Source organism: Felis catus, chromosome D1 (assembly GCF_018350175.1).
Source record: "Felis catus isolate Fca126 chromosome D1, F.catus_Fca126_mat1.0, whole genome shotgun sequence".
Taxonomy (NCBI): Eukaryota; Metazoa; Chordata; class Mammalia; order Carnivora; family Felidae; genus Felis; species Felis catus.
This window is the reverse complement of record NC_058377.1, coordinates 33,993,953-34,014,554: the sequence shown is the minus strand read 5'-3', so window position 1 is coordinate 34,014,554 and position 20,602 is coordinate 33,993,953. Positions and strand designations below refer to the sequence as shown.

The window sequence follows — 20,602 nt, the reverse complement described above, 5'->3', positions numbered from 1 at the left end:
AAATACTTGGGGGTAAACTTAATTAAGAAGATAAAAGACTGGTACACTGAAAACTATAAGACATTTATGAAGGAAATTAAAGAAGACACAAGTAGAAAGATGTCTTGTCTCATAGTTTAGAAGGTTTAAAATGTCCATACTTCTCAAAATAATCTACAAATTCAGTGCAATCTCTATCAAAATCTCAATGACTATTTTTTATAGAAATTGAAAAAAAAAGCATTTTCTAAAATTCACAAAGGACTCCTTGGGGCGCCTGGGTGGCGCAGTGGGTTAAGTGTCCGACTTCAGCCAGGTCACGATCTCGCGGTCCGTGAGTTCGAGCCCCGCGTCAGGCTCTGGGCTGATGGCTCGGAGCCTGGAGCCTGTTTCCGATTCTGTGTCTCCCTCTCTCTCTGCCCCTCCCCCGTTCATGCTCTGTCTCTCTCTGTCCCAAAAAATAAATAAAAACGTTGAAATTCACAAAGGACTCCAAATAGCCAAAACAATCCTGATAAGAAGACCAAAGCTGGAGGCATCACACTTCCTGATTTCAAATTATAAAATAAAGCTACAGTAACTAAAGCTGTGGTTCCAGCATAAAGACAGACATATAAACCAAAGGAACAGAATAGAGAGCCCAGAAATAATGAACTGATATTTAATGAACTGATCTTAGACAAGAGCGCCATGAGGGCACAATGGAAAAAGAATAGTCTCTTTAACAAATGGTGCTGGAAACACAATACCCACATGCAAAAGAGTAAAATCTTAAACCATTTACAAAATCAACTCAAAATAAATCAAAGACTTAAATCTTAAGATCTGAAACTATAAGACTCCTACCAGAAAACATAGGAGAAAATCTTTATGACATTGATCTGGCAATGATTTCTTGGATATGACACTAAAAGCACAAGCTATAAAAGTAAAATTGATAAGCAAGATTACATCAACCTGAAAAGCTTTTGCACAGTAAAGAAAATAATTAACAGAATGAAATTGCAATCTACAGAATGGGAGAAAATATTTACAAATCCTGTATCTGATAATGGACTAATATCAAAATATATAAAGCATTCCTTTAAGTCAATAGCAAAATAAAATAAAGTAATAATAATAATAATAATAATATTTAAAAATGGGCAAAGGGCTTGAATAGACATTTCTCCAAAGAAGACATGCATATGACCAACAGGTATAGGAAAAGATCCTTAACATCACTTATCATCATGAAACACAAATGAATAACACAATGAAATATGATCCTACCCTGTTAGAATGGCTATTATGAAAAAAAAAAAAACTAATGTTGGTGAAGATGTGGAGAAATTGAGACCCTATACATTGTGGGTGGGAATGTAAAATGGTAGAGCTATTGTTAAATACACATTAATAAGTGAATGGATAAGGAAAAGGGGGTATATGCATATAATAGAATATTATTTGACCTTAAAAAAGAAAGAAATCTCTCCATATCAATTAACCTTGAGAACACTATGCTAAGTAAAAAGCATCACAGAAGGAAAAATACTGCATGATACTACTTACATAAGGCATATAAAATAAGCACATAGAACCAGAGGATAGAATAGTGGTTGCCAGGGTAGTGGGGGGGAAGGAAAATGGGAAATTGTTATTGAATGTGCATAAAGTTTCAGTTTTGCAAGGTAATTAAGTTTAGGAGATTATCTATACAACATTGTGCTGATACTTAACAGTAGTGTTTTGGATTAAAAATTTGTTAAGAGAGTAGATCTCATTTTAAGTGTTCTTACCACAATATGAAGGAAGGTAGGAAGGGGGGGGGAGAAATGAATAAATAAATTCAATGAGTTAATATATATAAAGTGCTTAGAACAGTGTCTGATGTATAGTAAGATCCTGATTAATATTCTTTCCTTGGGTGCCTGGTTAAGGGTCCAACTCTTGATTTCGGCTCAGGTCATGACCTTGGCCTACGTCGGGATCTGTGCTGACAGTGCAGAGCCTGCTTGGGATTCTTTTTCTCCCACTCTCTCTCTGCCTCTGTCTCTCTCAAAATAAATAAATAAACTTAAAAATATATATATATATATATTATCTCCTGCTATCACCCAGTCATAAAAGCCACATGCCCAGAACCTAGTCACCTTTTCTTTCTCATTAATATTTCATATTTCACCTAGTATCAAATTCTGTTAGTTCTACGTCTTAAATATTTTAAATATTTACTTCTTATTCCCACTCCATTACCTTTGTCCAGACCAGAGTCATGTTTCATAGAGATTTCTTCATGCCTCCTAGTTTTTCTCCCTACTCCCAATAGTACTTATATTCAGTGCATTCTTCTTACTGCATACAGATGATCTTAAACCAGGGGTTGGCAAACTATGGACCACAGACTGATCACCTTTATTTTTTTTTTATGTTTACTTATTTATGTTGAGAGAGAGAGAATGAGAACGTATGCATGTACAAGTAGGAGAGGGGCAGAGAGAGAGACAGGGAGAAATCCAAGCAGGCTCTGCTGTCAGTGTAGAGCCTATGTGGGGCTCAATCCCACAAACTGTGAGATCATGACCTGAGCTGAAATCAAAAGTCAGGTACCTAAACTACTGAGCCACCCAGGTACCCCCTGGTCACCTTTATTTTACAGTTTTATTTATTTATTTATTTATACAGTTTTATTAGAGCACAGCCATACTCATTCATGTGTGCATTGCCTATGTCTGCTTTCACACTATAATGGCAGAGTTGAATTACTACTTACATGTGGTCTGCAAATCTAAAATGCTTAGTCTCTTTAAAAAAAGAGACTTTCTCTCTTTAAAAAAAGTTTGTAGAGCCCTTTCCTAAACTCAAATATGAATACTACACACCTGCTTAAAAAAACACATCAATGATTTTTCAATACCACTGGGAAAAATACTTTAAAATTGTTTTTAAAGCACTTCATACTCTCCCTTGCCTGGCTCTTCAGCCTTGTCACCAGCTACCTCCAACCAAGCACCAGTTTATTAAATGCATAATTTTCTCTCTTACTCCCAATGAGGCAGCACATGCTATTAACTCTTCCTTGAAGTTATTGTCTCTGCCTGGATAACTCCTACTCATTCTTCAACTATGAACTAATTACTTGCTTAAGGAAATGTTTTCTGCCTCCCACCATACTTGATTGGGTGGTCCTATCTCAGCACCTCCTCTAAATCATGTCTTTAAATCATTACTTATTTGCATGAAAGTTCCATACTATCATGTTCACCAGTATAACCTTAAATTCTATTGTAAATCCTAGCACATACTAGGTATAATCATGTATAATTGTTTAATGAATGAAAGAATGAATGAATGAATATACCATAATTCCAGAAACTTCCTTCAGGCATTTGCATACCTAATCATGTTCCTTGGCAAAGATAACCTGGCATGTGATTCTTCTGAGTCCTCCTTGTATGGATGGATTCAAGAGTCTCCTCTGATTTGAAGGATAAGAAGCACCTGGCAGAACTGAATTTAGAAGGGAAGGCATCCAACTGCCTCTATTTGGGACACAAGTTGACCTCAGAATGGACTGTTTTCACTGTAACATTATTATTTTTAATAAAAAGAAAATTAGTAAATTTTATAAAATAATGATAAAAACATAAAGGTTATGCCAGTCCTTGATCTCAAAGAGACTATTGAGATTTTTACCTAAATTTTGTCCTTCACCTAAGATAATTAAAAATGATGGGACAACATTTCTGACCTATGACTCTAAGGTCCTAAACAGAAATAATACAATGAGAGGGCTATGAGTTAATACATTGGTCAAGAATCAGAAAGCATAGGGGCACCTGGGTGGCTCAGTTGGTTAAGTGTCTGATTTAGGCTTAGATCACCATCTCACAGCTCATGAGTTCAAGCCCTGAGTAAGGCTCTGTGCTGACAGTTCAGAGCCTGGAGCCTGCTGAAGATTCTGTGCCTCCTTTCGCTCTCTGTGTCTCTCCCACTTGTGCTCTCTCTCTCTTAAAATAAGTAAACATTTTTAAAAACCAAAGAATCAGAAAAAAAAGAGTCTAGAGCATATATTTAAATTAAATGCAGTTAATTTCTTCTCAAAAAAATTCCAATTAGTGTGATTATTTGGTGGCTAAGATAAGGGTCTCTTGCCTCAAGAAAACATCCAGGCATCACATTCCTGGAAAGTTTCCAAACTTTCACAAAGAAAGTTTTGCCTTCAAACATTTTGCATATTATGTAGCTTGCAGTGATCACCAACAATAGTTGATTTTGTTCTTTTATTTATTTTTATTTTTATTTTTTTTGGATATGGAATCATAAAAGAAAAAATACCTTTGGCTCAATAGCTTTTTTTTTATGATGGTTTTTTATGTGCTTTCTTAGAGAAAAGTTATAAAACTTAGTTCTTTCAGTTTCAATCAAAGATATACAATGTTTCCTTCTTTTTTTGTGCAAGTCACAAAGGAGCCATAACTGTATATATTTTCACATCAGATGTAAAATTCATGTCTCACTTGTGACTTATGCAAGGAAAATAGGAAGCTCCATTAGACAGACATACAATTTGTCTATAAATGGTGATTTGCAGTTGGGGAGTACTTTCCTTTGAAATCATTAAATCTTTACAGCTAAGTATTCCTTCTGCCTTGACAGATTCTACACATTACCTTATCTTATGTATAAAAATGATCTTTAAAAAATACCTTTAATGACTGCAACAATGGCCAAAGTTCATCCAACACTTTTCTTACTTTCTAGAACTACATTTGGAGGCACTTTTTATCCTGTCACTTCAATACAATAGTACCTAACAAAAAGCTTGTGTCAGAATTTCAATGTGGCTTCACATCATCTTTTACTGTTATTAACAGATATTTTTGAGCCAAATGAATAATGCCGTCCTCTGTATAACATTAGTTAAATAAAATCTCCTTTATCTTCTTTAAGTTGCATTGCTTATTCTACCTGAAAATCAAATGTGGAGTTGAACAGATATAATTTCAACAGACTGAAATAAGGAAAAATGTATGTTCTGGCTTACAATCAAAGCTGATTTTTCTACTCATCCTTTTAGTATAGCTAAAATCAGTCCTCTTTTTAAGCAACAACCTTATATCCATGTTATTATTGAAAATAAACTTGCTTTGAAAAATAATATCAAACAAATTAAAATCTTACTCTACTCAAAATTTTTATATCTCAAACACCTACAAAAAATAAATTAATTCTTCCTGATTACAAATAAGTTTTTTGAAAGCAGTAAAAATTATTTGATTACCCTGAGTTGTCATGGACAAGGTAAATGATAATGGGGTATCCAAAATGCCTATAAAAAGTGAGCATGGCCAGTAGATGCAGGATCACTATTTCATCTTATAATAGCATATGTATTCCATTGCATACAGAAATCTTTCCAAATAAGCTCTATCAATACTTTTCAAAATATCCGCAGTCCAAGGAGACAAGGATACTCGTCTCGAGGATATAAGAAAGAAAATTGGAAGTAAACAGCATTAAAACTTTCATAATTTGAAGATATCTTTGTTTTTAAAGGGAAAATGTGTACTTTCAATAAACTTGCCAGTCCTTTCCTGCACACATCATCCAATGTAGGCTACCAAGCTATGTGAAGTTCCACTAATCTGCCTGCCATGCTATCTGACAGTTTTCTGTGTTCATGTACATGGATTTTACCATCAAGAATGTGCTTTTGCTGCCTGGATGAATTTTCTTCATCCTTGATGGTGCATCTCATGTATCATTCCCAGACCCTCCAGTCTGAAATAAATAGTCTTCTTTAAAAAAAAAAGTTTAGGGGCGCCTGGGTGGCGCAGTCGGTTAAGCGTCCGACTTCAGCCAGGTCACGATCTCGCGGTCCGGGAGTTCGAGCCCCGCGTCGGGCTCTGGGCTGATGGCTCAGAGCCTGGAGCCTGTTTCCGATTCTGTGTCTCCCTCTCTCTCTGCCCCTCCCCCGTTCATGCTCTGTCTCTCTCTGTCCCAAAAATAAATTAAAAAAACGTTGAAAAAAAAAAAACGTTTTAAAAAAATAAAAAATAATAAAAAAAAAGTTTACTTATTTTTGAGAGAGAGAGAGACAACACAAGCAGAGGAAGGCCAGAGAGAGAGAGAGAGAGAGAGAATGACAGAATTGGAAGCAGGCTCCAGGCTCTGAGCTGTCAGAGCAAAGCCTGATGCAGGGCTCTAACTCATAAACTAGGAAATCATGACCTGAGCCAAAGTCGGATGCTTAACGGACTGAGCCATACAGATGCCCCATAAATAGCCTTCTTGACTGCATTCTCTTAACACTGTCCCCTTCTGTATTTGAATCATTCGGTTCATTTTTTTCTCTTTTTAATTGGGTTATAGATTTCTTAAGGCCAAAAATAAATATTTTATTTATATTCATTTCTAATACAGGTCTGGCATATAGTTAAAAGTTCTCTTGATTTTTTACTTTTTAGATCTCCTTTTTTCTTATGTCATCAAAGCACAATTTTGTCCATCTACTACCAGAAGTGTTTCTCATGTCCTTTGCAATTTCTTATCTTGGGTGTACTCATCCTTATCCCACAGTTTTGCCTTCATATGCAGTTTTGTTTCTGTTCATATTGGGTTTATTTCCCTGATAGATTAAATGAAGGGAAGTATAGGAATTGAGATTTTATTATAGTTAAGGAAATAAAATAGCTTAAAATGGTTCAAGCAGGAATCATAAAGTCAATGGAAAACTACTCAAAACTAAGACATTAAAAATTTAAGGCAAGTGGAGAATAGCAATTTTAATTTTGGTCATGACTATTTGAGGTAGTGTGTTCTTAGGTAAATAACTGCCAGCTATAATTCTATTTACCAAGCCCCTAGACACAAACTAATGTAGAAGTGATATAAAGATTAAAGACGGAAGAAAAAGATACCATGAAAAGTATTTAGTAATTTTGTATTTTTTGAGAAAATATAGAAATCTAGATTTAAGAAAATAATATCAAGCCAAAAGTGATTATTTTCATATGAAAATTGTATTTGATAGGCTTAATAGCATATTAGACACTGTAGAAGAATAGATGAATGAACTTGAAGATGAAACAAAAATAAAATACAAAATACAGTATATAGAGAGCAAAAAACTGAATTATGTTAAAGATCTGTGAAATAATAATTAAATCATCTAATGTATATAAAAATTTCAGAAGACAGGGGTAGACAAGCAAAAAAAAAAAAAAAAAGATTGTGACCAAAAGTTATCACATTATTGAAAAACATAATTTCACATACTCCCAAAGTTCAATGAAACACAAGAAATTTAAACACAAAGAAAAATACATCATAATCTAATTATAGAATCCCCACAAAGGAATGAAGAGCAAGAAATGTTAGATATACAGAGAGATGATATACATAGATGATATAGATATAGATATAGATATAGATATAGATATAGATAGATAACATAGATAGATATAGATATATGTGCAAATATAAAATATATTTACTTTTTAGTTTCTCAATATTCTAATTTCCACTTTTTCTCTAAAGTAAAAATAATAACAATGTATCAGAGGGTTTATAAAGTATATAGAAATAATGTGCAGGATAAGTATAGCACAAAGGATGGGAAGCGAGACATGTTAGTGTAATGCTGTCAGGCAAATATTGCAAGCTTTACAACAATGATGCACACATAAAACAGCTATACCTAAAAACCAGTAGAGGAGTTTAATGAAATACTACAATAATAATAATAATAATAATAATAATAATAATTAACAGAAAACAAGGAAAAGAAGGGAAAAAAGGAACAAAAAAACTGATGGGATAGACAGCAAGCTCATAAATCTACACTTTTTGCAAACAATTATATGAAATGTAAATTCACTAAGATACACCAAAGGGACACAATGTCACACTGGATAAAAAGCAAGACCTTATAATATACTCTTTGCAAGAATTCTATTTTAAATCGTGGTGTGTGTGTGTGTCTGTGTGTGTGTGTGTGTGTGTGTGTGTGTGTGTGTTTGTGAGTGTTACTAAATCCCAAGTTCAGCTGCTTGTTTCTGGAAAAGCCAATATTCAAGAGACAAGTTTTGACCAGAAAGGAATTTGATCTTTACTTAGGAGGCAGGCTACCTGGAGAGAAGGTGGATGCCTGAGGTTTTCAAAGGGGTTTAGGGTAGCTAGTCAGTAAAGGGAGTGCAGTGGTCTGCAACATTTCTTGATTGCATACAGACTTGTTGATGTCAGACAACAAATTTTATCTCAGTGCCTTGGAGTTGTGCAAGGGCAGGGGGCTGGTTCTTATTTCATGATGTGTAGGAGTACTCTGTTCTGTCTGTAATGGAAAGTAAGTCTACAGATACACAAAAGGAGGTTATTAAAATCATTTGCATGACCTGAAAAAAGAAAAACAGTTTGCTAAAAAAAAAATGGCTGGGCTAATCAGAAAGCAGAGGCAGCTTCAAACAGACTTGCTGATCTCTGCTGCCCAGGAAAGTTTTGGACATTTACTCCTCAAGGCCAGTGATCTGTCTGCCATGGATTCAGGGTTTAGGTCAGCAAGTAAGGAGTGTGTTATCTTGAAGCAAGTTAACCCTTTAGACCCATTGGAGTGCTGTTACATGTGTTACATGTATAGACATATAGATTTTGCTAATCTTTTAGGTATGAAATGGAATTTCATTGAGGTTAAATTTGCATTTTTCCAATTATTAAAAAGATTTAATGCATTTTGATTATATATGCTTCCTCTTTTGTCTTTTGCTCATTTTTACAAGTTGACTTTTCTTACAGATTTGTCAGAGTTCTTTATTTAATCTATTTATTAGTCTTTGTTAGAAATTGTGTGGCAAATAAGTTCTCCCTAGTTGTGTCCTTTAATGACAATAAATTGTTAATACTAATTCAGTCAAATGTATCAATATTTTTTATGAATAGCAATGTTTTAAACATTGAAAAAATCACTGCTTCCCTGTAAGGATAGAAAAACATTTTCCTATATATTTTTCATCAAGAGTTACCAATGATCAGGGAAAAGTGAATTTGAAGTGGAGAGTTTGGTACCTGAATGATGTTTGGTACATTAATCTCTCCTTATTCTATTGGCCAGAACTCAATCACATTCCCCTGACTAAGGGACTAGACTAAGGAAGAAAGGGAAATGTGTTTTTTTTAACACTTAGCCAATCTATCCTTCTGAAGAACATTTGAATTCTCCCCACACATTGAATATACTCACCCCTTCCCCAAGAAAAATAAACCAAATCCCATCTGGTCTCTGCATCCCCTCAAGTCTTCTAGATCTCCATCAGGGCCAGATACGGATTATCCTGATTCTGTAACTGTGTACTTAAAAGATAAATTGTGTATCTTCACATAATGGTGGAACAATAATTGGTTATCTAGAGAAAATACATTACTTTTTTAATCTTATTTATTTATATTGAGAGAGACAGGGACAGCGTGAGTTTGGAAGGGCAGAAACAGAGGGAGAAAGAGAATCCCAAGCAGGCTCCACACCATCAGCATGGAGCCTGATGCAGGACTCAAACCAACGAAGCCATGAGGTCATGTCCTGAGCTGAAATCAAGATTTGGACGCTTAACCAACTGAGCCACCCCGGTGTCCCAGAAAACATATTCCATTCAGAAAATAGAATGAGAGAATCAAACCAGCCACTTGTCTGTCACAAATATAAAATTCTTCTGCAAAATCATTCATGTTAAAGCCCCTCTCTTTTATGTGTGTGTGTGTTGGGGTGGGGGAATGTGACAGGGTTCTTAATCAAAAACTGATACCACTCTTCGGAAGAAATTGCCTTGTTTACCCTTCAGAGTATCTTGGCTCTACTCTCTAACATTTTCCTTGTTTTACTCCATGGCCATAATTGAAATGTATGTTGAGGAGCATTCCCTCCTTGTGGGCTCAAATTTTGTAACTTAAACTCCTGTTGGTCTACATTTTGAAACCTAAAATTTGTTTTAAGACTCAAATACTCAAAGTTTTGTTGTTGCTTTAAACTCAGACTCTTGGTTTCTTTGGCAATGCAGTTATCTCAAAATCTAACTGGCTTCTGATCTGTTTGCTTCCACACAATTCCAGGTACTAGTAACTCCATTTAAAGTTATTTGCTGGAAATAACTAAGTCCCCAAGCCTCTTTTTCCTCAATATAATGGCAGCTACCTTGATATCATCAGGTTTGGATGAGAATATCAAAACTCTTAATTTTGCCATGAGATTGATTTTTAATAGCCCCTTGTTACCCTTTGTCTTTTTATTCTTATTTCCTACTCTCTAGGATCTATAAAAAATGAGATTTTCTAACTGTATCAATTATGTATTCCCATAGCAATGCTGCATAAAAAAACCCAAAATAGCAGCTTAAATCAATAACCATTTATTATTTATAACAAAGCAGAAATGGTTGTGTATTTCTGCAGATTTGTCTCAGACTGGGTTGATACCAGCTGAACTAGATTATAAACATGTCAGCTAAAGAGTCCATTGGAAGTTGGCTGGCCTGGAATGTCCTTTGCCTAGACAATGTGGCTGTACTCCATGTGCTCTTTCATTCTCCTGAAGGCTAATTTAAATGGTTCTCATGGCAAAGGCAGGCTTCCAAGGGAAAGAGCAAAAGCACACAAATCTTTGTAAAGCTACATTTTAATACCCAAAGCAAGTCATAAGACAGCCCAGATTCAAAGTACTTGTCAACAGACTATCTTTTTTTTTCTTCCAAACTCCAATTATTTTTTAAGTTTATGTATTTATTTGGGGGGAGAGAGAGAGAAAGAGAGAGAGAGAGAGAAAATGTGCTCAACTGGAGGAGGAACAGAGAGAGAAAGGAAGAGAACGATTCCCAAGCAGGCTCCACACTGTCAGCTCAGAGTCACACACATGGCTCAATCCCAGGAACTGTGAGATCATGACCTGAACCGAAATCAAAAGATATGGATATAGAGAGTGATTAAGAATAGAGGCCATTTTTGCAATTAATCTACTTAATTGACCAGGGTCCCACGTTTTGCAGTCTTTCTATTCTCATTAATTCTACTGACAATCCATCCTGTATTTTCCTGACTTAATCTCTTTTATCTAATATTTTGGTAAATAAAGCTGGTAACAATCCACACACACTTTTAGTATTCTATTTTCCAATTCCTTGACTGGGCTATGTAAGCATATGGATGACCTTTCCAAACTATCAAAGGTATAAGTTTTACCAGATATTTTGCCACTACATAAACAGGATCTTCATTTTCTTATTCCCCAGTACCAGATCCTTATCTCTTTCATCCTGACTGTTCCAAATATTTTATGTCTTGTTATGACAGTTATACATTTTTATATGCCAATTTCTATGCTAGTAAAATAATGCTAGTAGGTATAATAAATAAATCTTCAAATATTAGGGTCTTAGCAAGGATAAATATTTATATATCATTCACATAGTATCCAAAGAGAATTTTTGATTGGCACTGGTGAAATAGTAGTTTGACACTTTCCTCCACACAGTCATTTAAAGACCTAATCTCTGCTATTTCAACCATTGACTTCCAAAATTGCCCTGGGCATTAAGTTCCACTTAGTCAACAGGGAAAGACTGAATAGAGACTTGTTGGTGAATAATTCCACTACATTTCATGGTCAGAAATCAGTATCATGCTCATACCTATTTGCATAGAAAAAAAAAGCAAACATGTACCCAGGAGAAAAAAGGAATGGATTCTGGGAAGGGTTGAGCTTCCTGCTTTTTGCTATATGTTACATTTGTTTGGAAAATTATACTGCTTTTAATAGTTACCCTATTAATTTTACCATGCATTCCTAAAGTCTGGAGTTCATATCTTAACCATCTTCCCCAAAGTAAAAGAACTTTAAGACATTTTAACTCTATTCGCTCCTTCTTTTTAATTACATAGTTTCTTATTTTATCATTACAAAGTTCCACAGATTTATTTTGACATAAGTTAACTTTCGTTAAACATTTGGAAAACACTAAAATAATACTTTTAGTGTTTTACACTTTATTTATTTATTTGTGTACATTTTATTTTATTTGTTTACACATTTAGTGTTAACAAAAAATACCTAAAAGCTATTTCAAACTTTTATTATAAATAAAATATACCTTTTTATAGACATGCGACTTTCACAATAATTCATCCTATGTTTATCTATAAAGATTGACTCAACAAATTCTAAAAAGCAGAAACTGTACAAGTCACTCTCTCTACCTATCAAAACATATGGCTTGTGGCTATGTCTGATATCAGAGGAAAAGACAGCCTTAAATGATTTTATTATTAACCATAAATAATAACTATATTGATCATTCACTCAAAAAGCTAGAAGTACAATATAAATGTACTGATCAAGAAAGAGGAATAAATAAATAAAAAAATGGAAACTCCTGAATTAAAATAAAAAAGTAAAAACTCAAAATTCTTATTTTAAAGACCAATAAAATAGACAAACTCTAACAAAGCTAATCATTTAAAAATCAATACATGTAATATTTATTGGGTACTCACTATTTGAAATGTATTTTGCTAAGTAATTTACAAAAACATAGCTCATTTAAAGCTCAAAATAATATGAGAATCATTATTTCATAAATTTATTAAATACTAATTATGTGCCTAGCACTCTATGAGACACTGTGAACATATTGACGAACAAGAGTGATAATGCCATTGCCCTCAAAATATTTCCATTCTTGGGGCGCCTGGGTGGTTCAGTCGGTTGAGCTTCTGACTTCGGCTTAGGTCATGATCTTGCAGCTCCTGAGTTCGAGCCCTGCTTTGGGTTCTGTGCAGACAGCTCAGAACCTGGAGCCTTCTTCGGATTCGGTGTCTCCCTCTCTCTCTGCCCCAACCCACTCACATTCAGTCTCTGTCTCTCTCAAAAATAAATAAACATTAAGAAATTAAAAATATATATATTTCCATTTAAGGAGCAAATATCTCCATTTTACAGATGGAGAAATTAGATTTATTAACTTAGATAACTTTCCTAAGATCACATAGCATCTTTGTGTTCAAACTGTATTTTAACCTAAATTATATTCCCTGAATTCCATGCTCTTAACCAACATGCAAAGCTAAACAAGTTGGGGGCAGGGGATGACAGCATATACTACTAAAATTATAAAGTAAATACAAACATTCTTGCCATATTATTGCAAATATTTTTTTGTTCGCTTGCTCTGTGCTAAGCTCTTTAAATAATCAATGTACACAACTACTCTCTGAAATAGATTGTATTATTTCCACCATATTTTACATTTGAGGCAACTGAAGGAATAAGATGTTAAATAACTTCTAGTTCCAGAGCTTTTTTATCCCCAGGAAATCTGGCAATGGAGCCCACATTTAACTACTACTACAATGTGCAACCACTCATTACTGAGGAATTTTTAAATAATTTTAAATCACTATTTATACAGCTTATTGCTAAAATGTTGAAATTATGGATGGAGTACTTGATTTTCTAGGGAAACCTGAATTGCCAAAGTTGACATAAGTAGAACCCAACACAATTAAAGAAAACCTAGAAGAAACTGCAATCATTGTAAAAAAGACTAATTCCACTAATGATGGCAGACCCGGGTAAGTTTTTTTGAAAATGCTATCAGTGGGGCGCCTGGGGGGCGCAGTCGGTTAAGCGTCCGACTTCAGCCAGGTCACGATCTCGCGGTCCGTGAGTTCGAGCCCCGCGTCAGGCTCTGAGTTGATGGCTCAGAGCCTGGAGCCTGTTTCCGATTCTGTGTCTCCCTCTCTCTCTGCCCCACCCCCGTTCATGCTCTGTCTCTCTCTGTCCCCAAAAAAATAAATAAACGTTGAAAAAAAAATTAAAAAAAAAAAAGAAAATGCTATCAGTATACTAAGGAACATATAATTTCCCTACTATTTAAGCTATCAGAGACAGGGGGATATTCTGGCATGTTCACTAAGCTATCTTTCATCACTGATACCAAATCTGTCAAAACTAGCTTGTAAACAAACCAACCACTAAAAAGTAAGCGCACACACAAACGAATAAACCTAATAAGCTGAAGACACTCTCACCTTTGAATATAGATGTAAAAATCCTTATTTAAAAAATCACAAATTAATTCTCATACATATTAAAAGAATGATATGCCATGCCAATGTAAAGATTATTCTAAAGTGCAAGGTTCATTCCTCCTGGATGTTGGATATATGTACCTACCTAAATAAATAAGAAAAATTGTCAAACTCTAATCCAGAAATTTCAATACTACGCTTATTCCTAAGGAACTAATCAAAAAGGTGTTCAAAATACATAGCATTGTTTATATTAGTGAACATTGCTATCTCCACTATAAGAAAAATTAGTGTAAAAAACTATTAATTAGCGATTACAATCTGTGGTAGAAGGTTATAAGAGATGTGAGTTATAGGAGATACACAAAGCACTTTGTTATTTAACAGAAAAAAAAAAAATCCCTGCAGACTTTGGTAAAGACTTTACTGAAGAGGAGGAATTTAGGATGGGCCTCAGAGGATTAGTAGGATTTTAACAGATATAATTGGAAACACACAGAGATATGTTTCTGGGTCACGAGATATGGAAGGAAATAGTGAGAAATCAAACTGAGAAAGTAGACTGGGTCCAAACCATAAAGTGCATTAAATATAGATAGTAATAAATAAATCAGTGGAACAGAACTGAGAAGCTTGAAACAAATTCAAGTATGTGAGAACCAATTATATGACAAACTTAAGATACCAAATATTGTGGGGAAAGGAGTTTTACTGTAATGATGCTGCAATTATTCCCTATCTCACACCAAAAACATGAATATATTCCAGGTGGATTAAAGATCAAACTGTTCAAAACAAAAACAAAGAAACAAAACACAAAATACTGGCAGTAACAATGCATAAAATATGGACATAAACTTAGGTGTACATATAATTTTTAAACAAACAAAAATTTAGAGGTTGTGAAGGAAACTATATATATGTTTGTTTCTTCTAAAACTGTATATAAAAGTGTATTGTAGAAGCCACCATAAACTATTAATACCTGAGGGAGAATTTTTCTGAGAAACAAAGTCTTAGTGGCTCTAATACACAAAGAACTCTAAGAAATAAATTTTAAAAATGCAAATAGGCAAATAGAAAAATGAAAGAAAAAATAGAAAAATAACATAAGCAAACAATTCAAAGAAAAGTAGATGCAAATAGCCAATAAAAATATAAAAAAGTTTCAATCTTCTTTGAGTTCAGAGAAATATTAATTAAAGTAGCAACAAAACATCATTTTTTACCTCTCAATACTGACAAAATTAAACAGATTGATCACATAAAATGGTTGCAAAGATATGGGGTAACAGCCTCATATGTTACTGATAGATATGGAAACTGCTACTATATTATTGAAAAACAATCTGGTAGTACTTATTAAAATGAAAAATGTGGGTGCCCTTTGATCCATCAATTTCACTTTTGTGAATGTCTGCTGTAGAAAATAAAAGCTATAGTATATGATATATGTGCAAAGTTGTTTGTAGCAATATTGTTTCTTAGTGGGAAAAAATAAAAAGGAAAGGAGAGAAACTGAGACTACACTTAATGTCTAAATATAGGGGCTGGTTGATTAAACTCTGATATGTTTATATAATGGAATAATATATAGCCATCAAATAGAGTTAGTCAGGAGTTGATCTTGATTTTAATTTTTTAGTAAATATCAAGTATATGACTTACATTTTTAAACAAAACAAAAATAAATCATATGTGTGTCTATATATATATATATATATATATATATGCATCATTAAGACAAGGTAGGAGATAACAAACAAATTGCATTTGTCATTGAAAAAGAAGATACTTGGGGCGCCTGGGTGGCGCAGTCGGTTAAGCGTCCGACTTCAGCCAGGTCACGATCTTGCGGTCCGTGAGTTCGAGCCCCGCATCAGGCTCTGGGCTGATGGCTCGGAGCCTGGAGCCTGTTTCCGATTCTGTGTCTCCCTCTCTCTCTCTGCCCCTCCCCCGTTCATGCTCTGTCTCTCTCTGTCCAAAAAAAAAAAAAAAAAAAAAAAAAAAAAAAAAAAAAAGATACTTGCAGAGGTTGGAGCAAAAAGAGTTCTTAGTTCATTTAGTTCATGAGTCATTTGTTCAACGTATTGGAATAATCATACATTACTTTTGTAATTTCATAAATTACCTTTGCCATTCAAACAATCTTAAAATGTTTTTTTAAATAAAGCATAATGTTTTAAAATGTATAAAATATTGTCTCTGAATTGCCTTCCTGAAATATGAAAGAAAAGGAAACTATCTTCCTTGAATTTAACTATTTACCAGACAATACACATGGAAAGTGAAGTATATCAACCAGTACGTGGTCTTTAATTGTGATTACACTTTATTGCACTCAGCCGATTAAGTGCTTAAATTACCAGATAATAGAATCTATGTTCCTAATAATGGAAAGTGTATTAACAGTATTTTTGCTCTTTATTGTAGCCCAGTTCCAACAATCACATGGATGAAGGTTAATGGTTATATTCCTAGTAAGGCACGTCTGCGGAAATCTCAGGCAGTGCTGGAAATACCCAACGTACAGCTAGATGATGCAGGCCTATATGAGTGCAGAGCTGAAAATTCACGTGGAAAAAACTCCTTCCGTGGACAATTACAAGTATACAGTAAGTGTTCTCAGCAAAGCATGATGCTCTAGTCATTCCCAAGGGTCAAATTGAAAATGCAAATTAATTTGAACGACATATTGTTTGTTAGGTAGTACATAAAAACCAAGTAATAATTTATAATCATACTATTTTTGCATGGTAAAACATCATGTAAAATTATGCTATACACATAAGTGCTTTGAATTAAAAATGAATGGGGAAATAGCAGGTTCTTTGTATAGAATAGAGAGTGGCTATACTTAAAAATGAGATGTTTTCCTTGCACCAAAGCCATTCTCTGATAAATTAAAAATCTTGTAACCTTTATTAATTTATTCTTGCCATTGGCCTGAATCAGGAATTTCAATGTATTGCCCATGCACCAAATCCTGCCCAGATGTCACTTTTTTGAAAATAAAATTTTAGGGGCACCTGGGTGGCTCAGTCGGTTAAGCGTCCGACTTTGGCCAGGTCATGATCTCATGGTTCATGAGTTTGAGCCCTGCGTCAGGCTCTGTGCTGACGACTTAGAGCCTGGAGCTTGCTTCAGATTCTGTGTCACCCTCTTTCTCTGCCCCTCCCCGACTCACACTCTCTCTTTCTCAAAAAAAATGAATCAACATTAAAAAATTTTTAAAAGAAAGAAAAGAAAATTTTACTGGAACACAACCACACCCATTTGTTTACATATTGTCTATGTCAGCTTTTACACTGCTATGGCAGAATGAGGCAGTTGAGACAGAATTAAGTAGCTGATTTGCAAAGCCTAAAGTATCTACTATCTGGTCCTTTACAGAAAAACTTTTCTGACCCCTGGCCTATATTAATATATCTGTATGATAAATAGCCTCTACAACATACAAACATTTATATATCCAAAAATGCCAAAGAACCAACCTGGTTGTGTATAAGAACTGGGAAAATCTACTTCAAAAAAGATCTACAATTTCATCTTTACTTCTGAGGATCATAAGTTGTATCTACTTTTCATATTTGCTTTTATAATGTACATTAAACATAATGGGTAAGTGATAGTATTCTTATTTCCTATATGAAGACACACACACACACACACACACACACACACACACACATACACACAAAGAGGAACACTATAATCTAGAACATTGATATAAGAAAATTCAAATGCTTTCAATATAAAACTATCCAAATTGCCTATTTGGCTGAACCCACCAAACAACTACAACTGTCACTGTATCTCAAGATCCATTCACCTAAAAAGCTTAATGCCCTGCAAAGGAACTCTTAAAGAACAGTTTGAAACATTAATATCTGAATTTAAACTGGTTTTTCTTTCTTGATCTCTAATAACTCCTTTAGGAATTCAGTAGTCCAACCTTATTACTCTACCATACATATTTCATTCATTCATTCATTTATTCAATTAATGTTTATTAAAAGCCTATTATTGCTCTACATACTAGCAGTAGAACTTTGAAGGAATTTGTGGTCCACCAGATTAGATGAAATGCAAACCCCACATTAGAACAGAGCATGTTGTCTGCAGTGATAAAGGCATGTGCAAAGGATTGTGGGAGCAGATTCTACTGCATCTACTGGGATGAATCAAAGAAAGCTTTCCAAAGGATATCTTTAAGCCTTTCTTTAAAGGCTAAACAGAGGAAAGCATCCTGAAGAAAAACAGAGCCATTTAGAAGTTTGTAAGATTGAAGTACTAGCACTGGTTTGTTTATTTAGGCCATGGGTATTATAGTTTGATGAAACTCACAAAGCAAACTGTTCACAATTTCTTACTACATCATTAAGTCAACTGTGTAGCCATAGGGGTAAAAATTCTTGCTTCTGTACCCCAATGAACAATAATTAACATTCAAATATATTATGTTGGTTTATACTCCAAAGTGTGAAGTTATACCAGTTTCTCTCTACAAATAAAAATCTAATACTGAAAGACAAGTGTTCAACCAGAGCATTGTCACTCAAAACCACACAAAGAAATGCAAGCAGAGACTGTTACTCTTAAGGCAATTTGGGAAAATTTCCAAATCTTTCTGGGTGGTGAAAATTGGCCCACACCTAAGTTATAATTAGATTTACAGTACAGGACAGAACCTCCCACATGGCACTACACCGTTGTACCTCTCTCCATTCCAGCTACTTGATGCATAGTAGTAATGATTATTTCCAAGAAAAAAGAAAGAAAATTGATTTCACTCAATATTACTGGTTTACCTTCTGGTAAGAGAGTGTACTACTAAGAAACAAACTGTGAACTCTCCTTGTCATGCACAATTAGATGTACAATGCAGGCCAGCCAGGTAAGGACAGACCTTCCCAAAACATGCATCATTTTGAATAGAGAATAATTAAGATTATTGACTAGAAAAAGAAACTGGACTAGCTGGCTACTCTGGTATATAACACCTGACAGTTTGGGAAGGTATCTTGGAAGAATTTGGCCTTTCACTGTAGCCCATTTTTAGGGTAGTTTTTCTACGCTGCTCCTGGTTTTGCCCAAATAGTCCCAGTTTATGTCTGTAGCACTGGGACAATAACAAAAAGCTCTATTTCACTTCCAGAACTGTCTTGGTTATTACATAGTCACCCAATTTGTACTTTTAAATCTGTTGCCTTTGACATGAGGGCTTTTCTCCTCACCCCTGAAACTCTGTAGAATTTAAGGATCTTGGCTAGCATTTCCTCCTGACAGTTGATACAGAATAGCATGATGCATGAATATTTCACTGTATCCATGGTTTGTATTTGGAATGTTCTCCTTTTAGGAGAATGGATTTTTGTTGGAAGTTCTGTAACCTGATCTTCACCCAATGAAAAAAGTAGAGGCTGACACTTTAACCTAAACGGTCAATATTCACTGAGTACTGAAAACATAGTTTTTCTTGTGTTCTCACTGTCTTCGTGAAAGTGTAATTATGGGAATGTTTTACATGTTCAGTTAGTTGTTTAGCTCAATGGATGAGCCAAGGTTTTAAGACAACCTTTCTAGTCTCTGTTTTTGTTGTTGTTGTTGTTGTTGTTGTTGTTGTGGTTGTTGTTTTTGGTCAAATCATTAAAAATGAGTGCCAACATAGGTGGTAAGCATAAATTTAAGCCACACTGTATTTATAATTAAGACTCTGTAGGGGTCCTTGGGTGACTCAGTTGGTTAAGCCTCTGACTCTTGATTTCAGCTCAGGTCATAATCTCACAGTGTGTGACATCAAGCCCCATGTCAGGTTCTGCACTGACAGTGTGGAGTCTGCTTGGGATTCTGTCTCTCCCTCTCTCTCTCTCTCTCTGTCCCTCCTCAATGCTCTCCCCCTCTCTCTCAAAAAAAATAATAATAATTTTAAAAAAAGATCTATATTGTAAACATAATGCAACAAATAACACAACAAAATGTCCATGGTACTAAAATAATAAAAATAAAGGTAAACTTACAGGTGTTATTTAAACAATACATTCGAATAACAATACTCATGAAATCGAAAAAAAAATTAAACTACAAAAAAACATAATTGAATAAATTGAAAAAATAACAATTGAAACTTAGAAAAAACTACATATGTATTCTATTAAATGTCTTTTTTATAACATATGGTAGTTTTATAAGTGAAATAATTTCTTTGATTATTTCTGTCTTTTAACTTCTGATGATTAATCAAAGACTAGTCACACAAATTTACTAGTCACACAAATTTTTAGTCTTTATATTTCCAACATAAATTGAACCCTATTTGTTAAAGTTCTCAATTAAGATGAAAAGAAACAATGAAAAAACAAAAAGAAGAAAGAAGTAAGGAGGATAGGAGGAAAAGAGGAAGGAAAGAAGGAAATTAAAACAATTTTAAGCAGTTTTATATGCAAGGAGATCTCAACAGGAGGTACTTTGTGTAGAGAAAAATATTATCTAAAGATATGTGATCTATGAGTTTAAATATGTATCATGTGCCCCACAACTAATAATTTCCCCAAATATCCAATAAGAAATAGAA

General features: G+C 34.3%; 1 protein-coding gene across 2 annotated transcripts in view; it reads left to right on the top strand.

The window, feature by feature from the left end:
- The window catches only part of CNTN5 (contactin 5), a 1,399,046-nt gene that overhangs the window by 1,060,173 nt on the left and 318,271 nt on the right, over nucleotides 1-20,602 (top strand). For both annotated transcript variants that reach the window (XM_045038579.1, XM_023239314.2), the window contains one exon: nucleotides 16,462-16,643. In XM_045038579.1, the coding sequence (XP_044894514.1) occupies nucleotides 16,462-16,643 (182 nt within the window). The remainder of the gene's footprint in view (nucleotides 1-16,461; nucleotides 16,644-20,602) is intronic.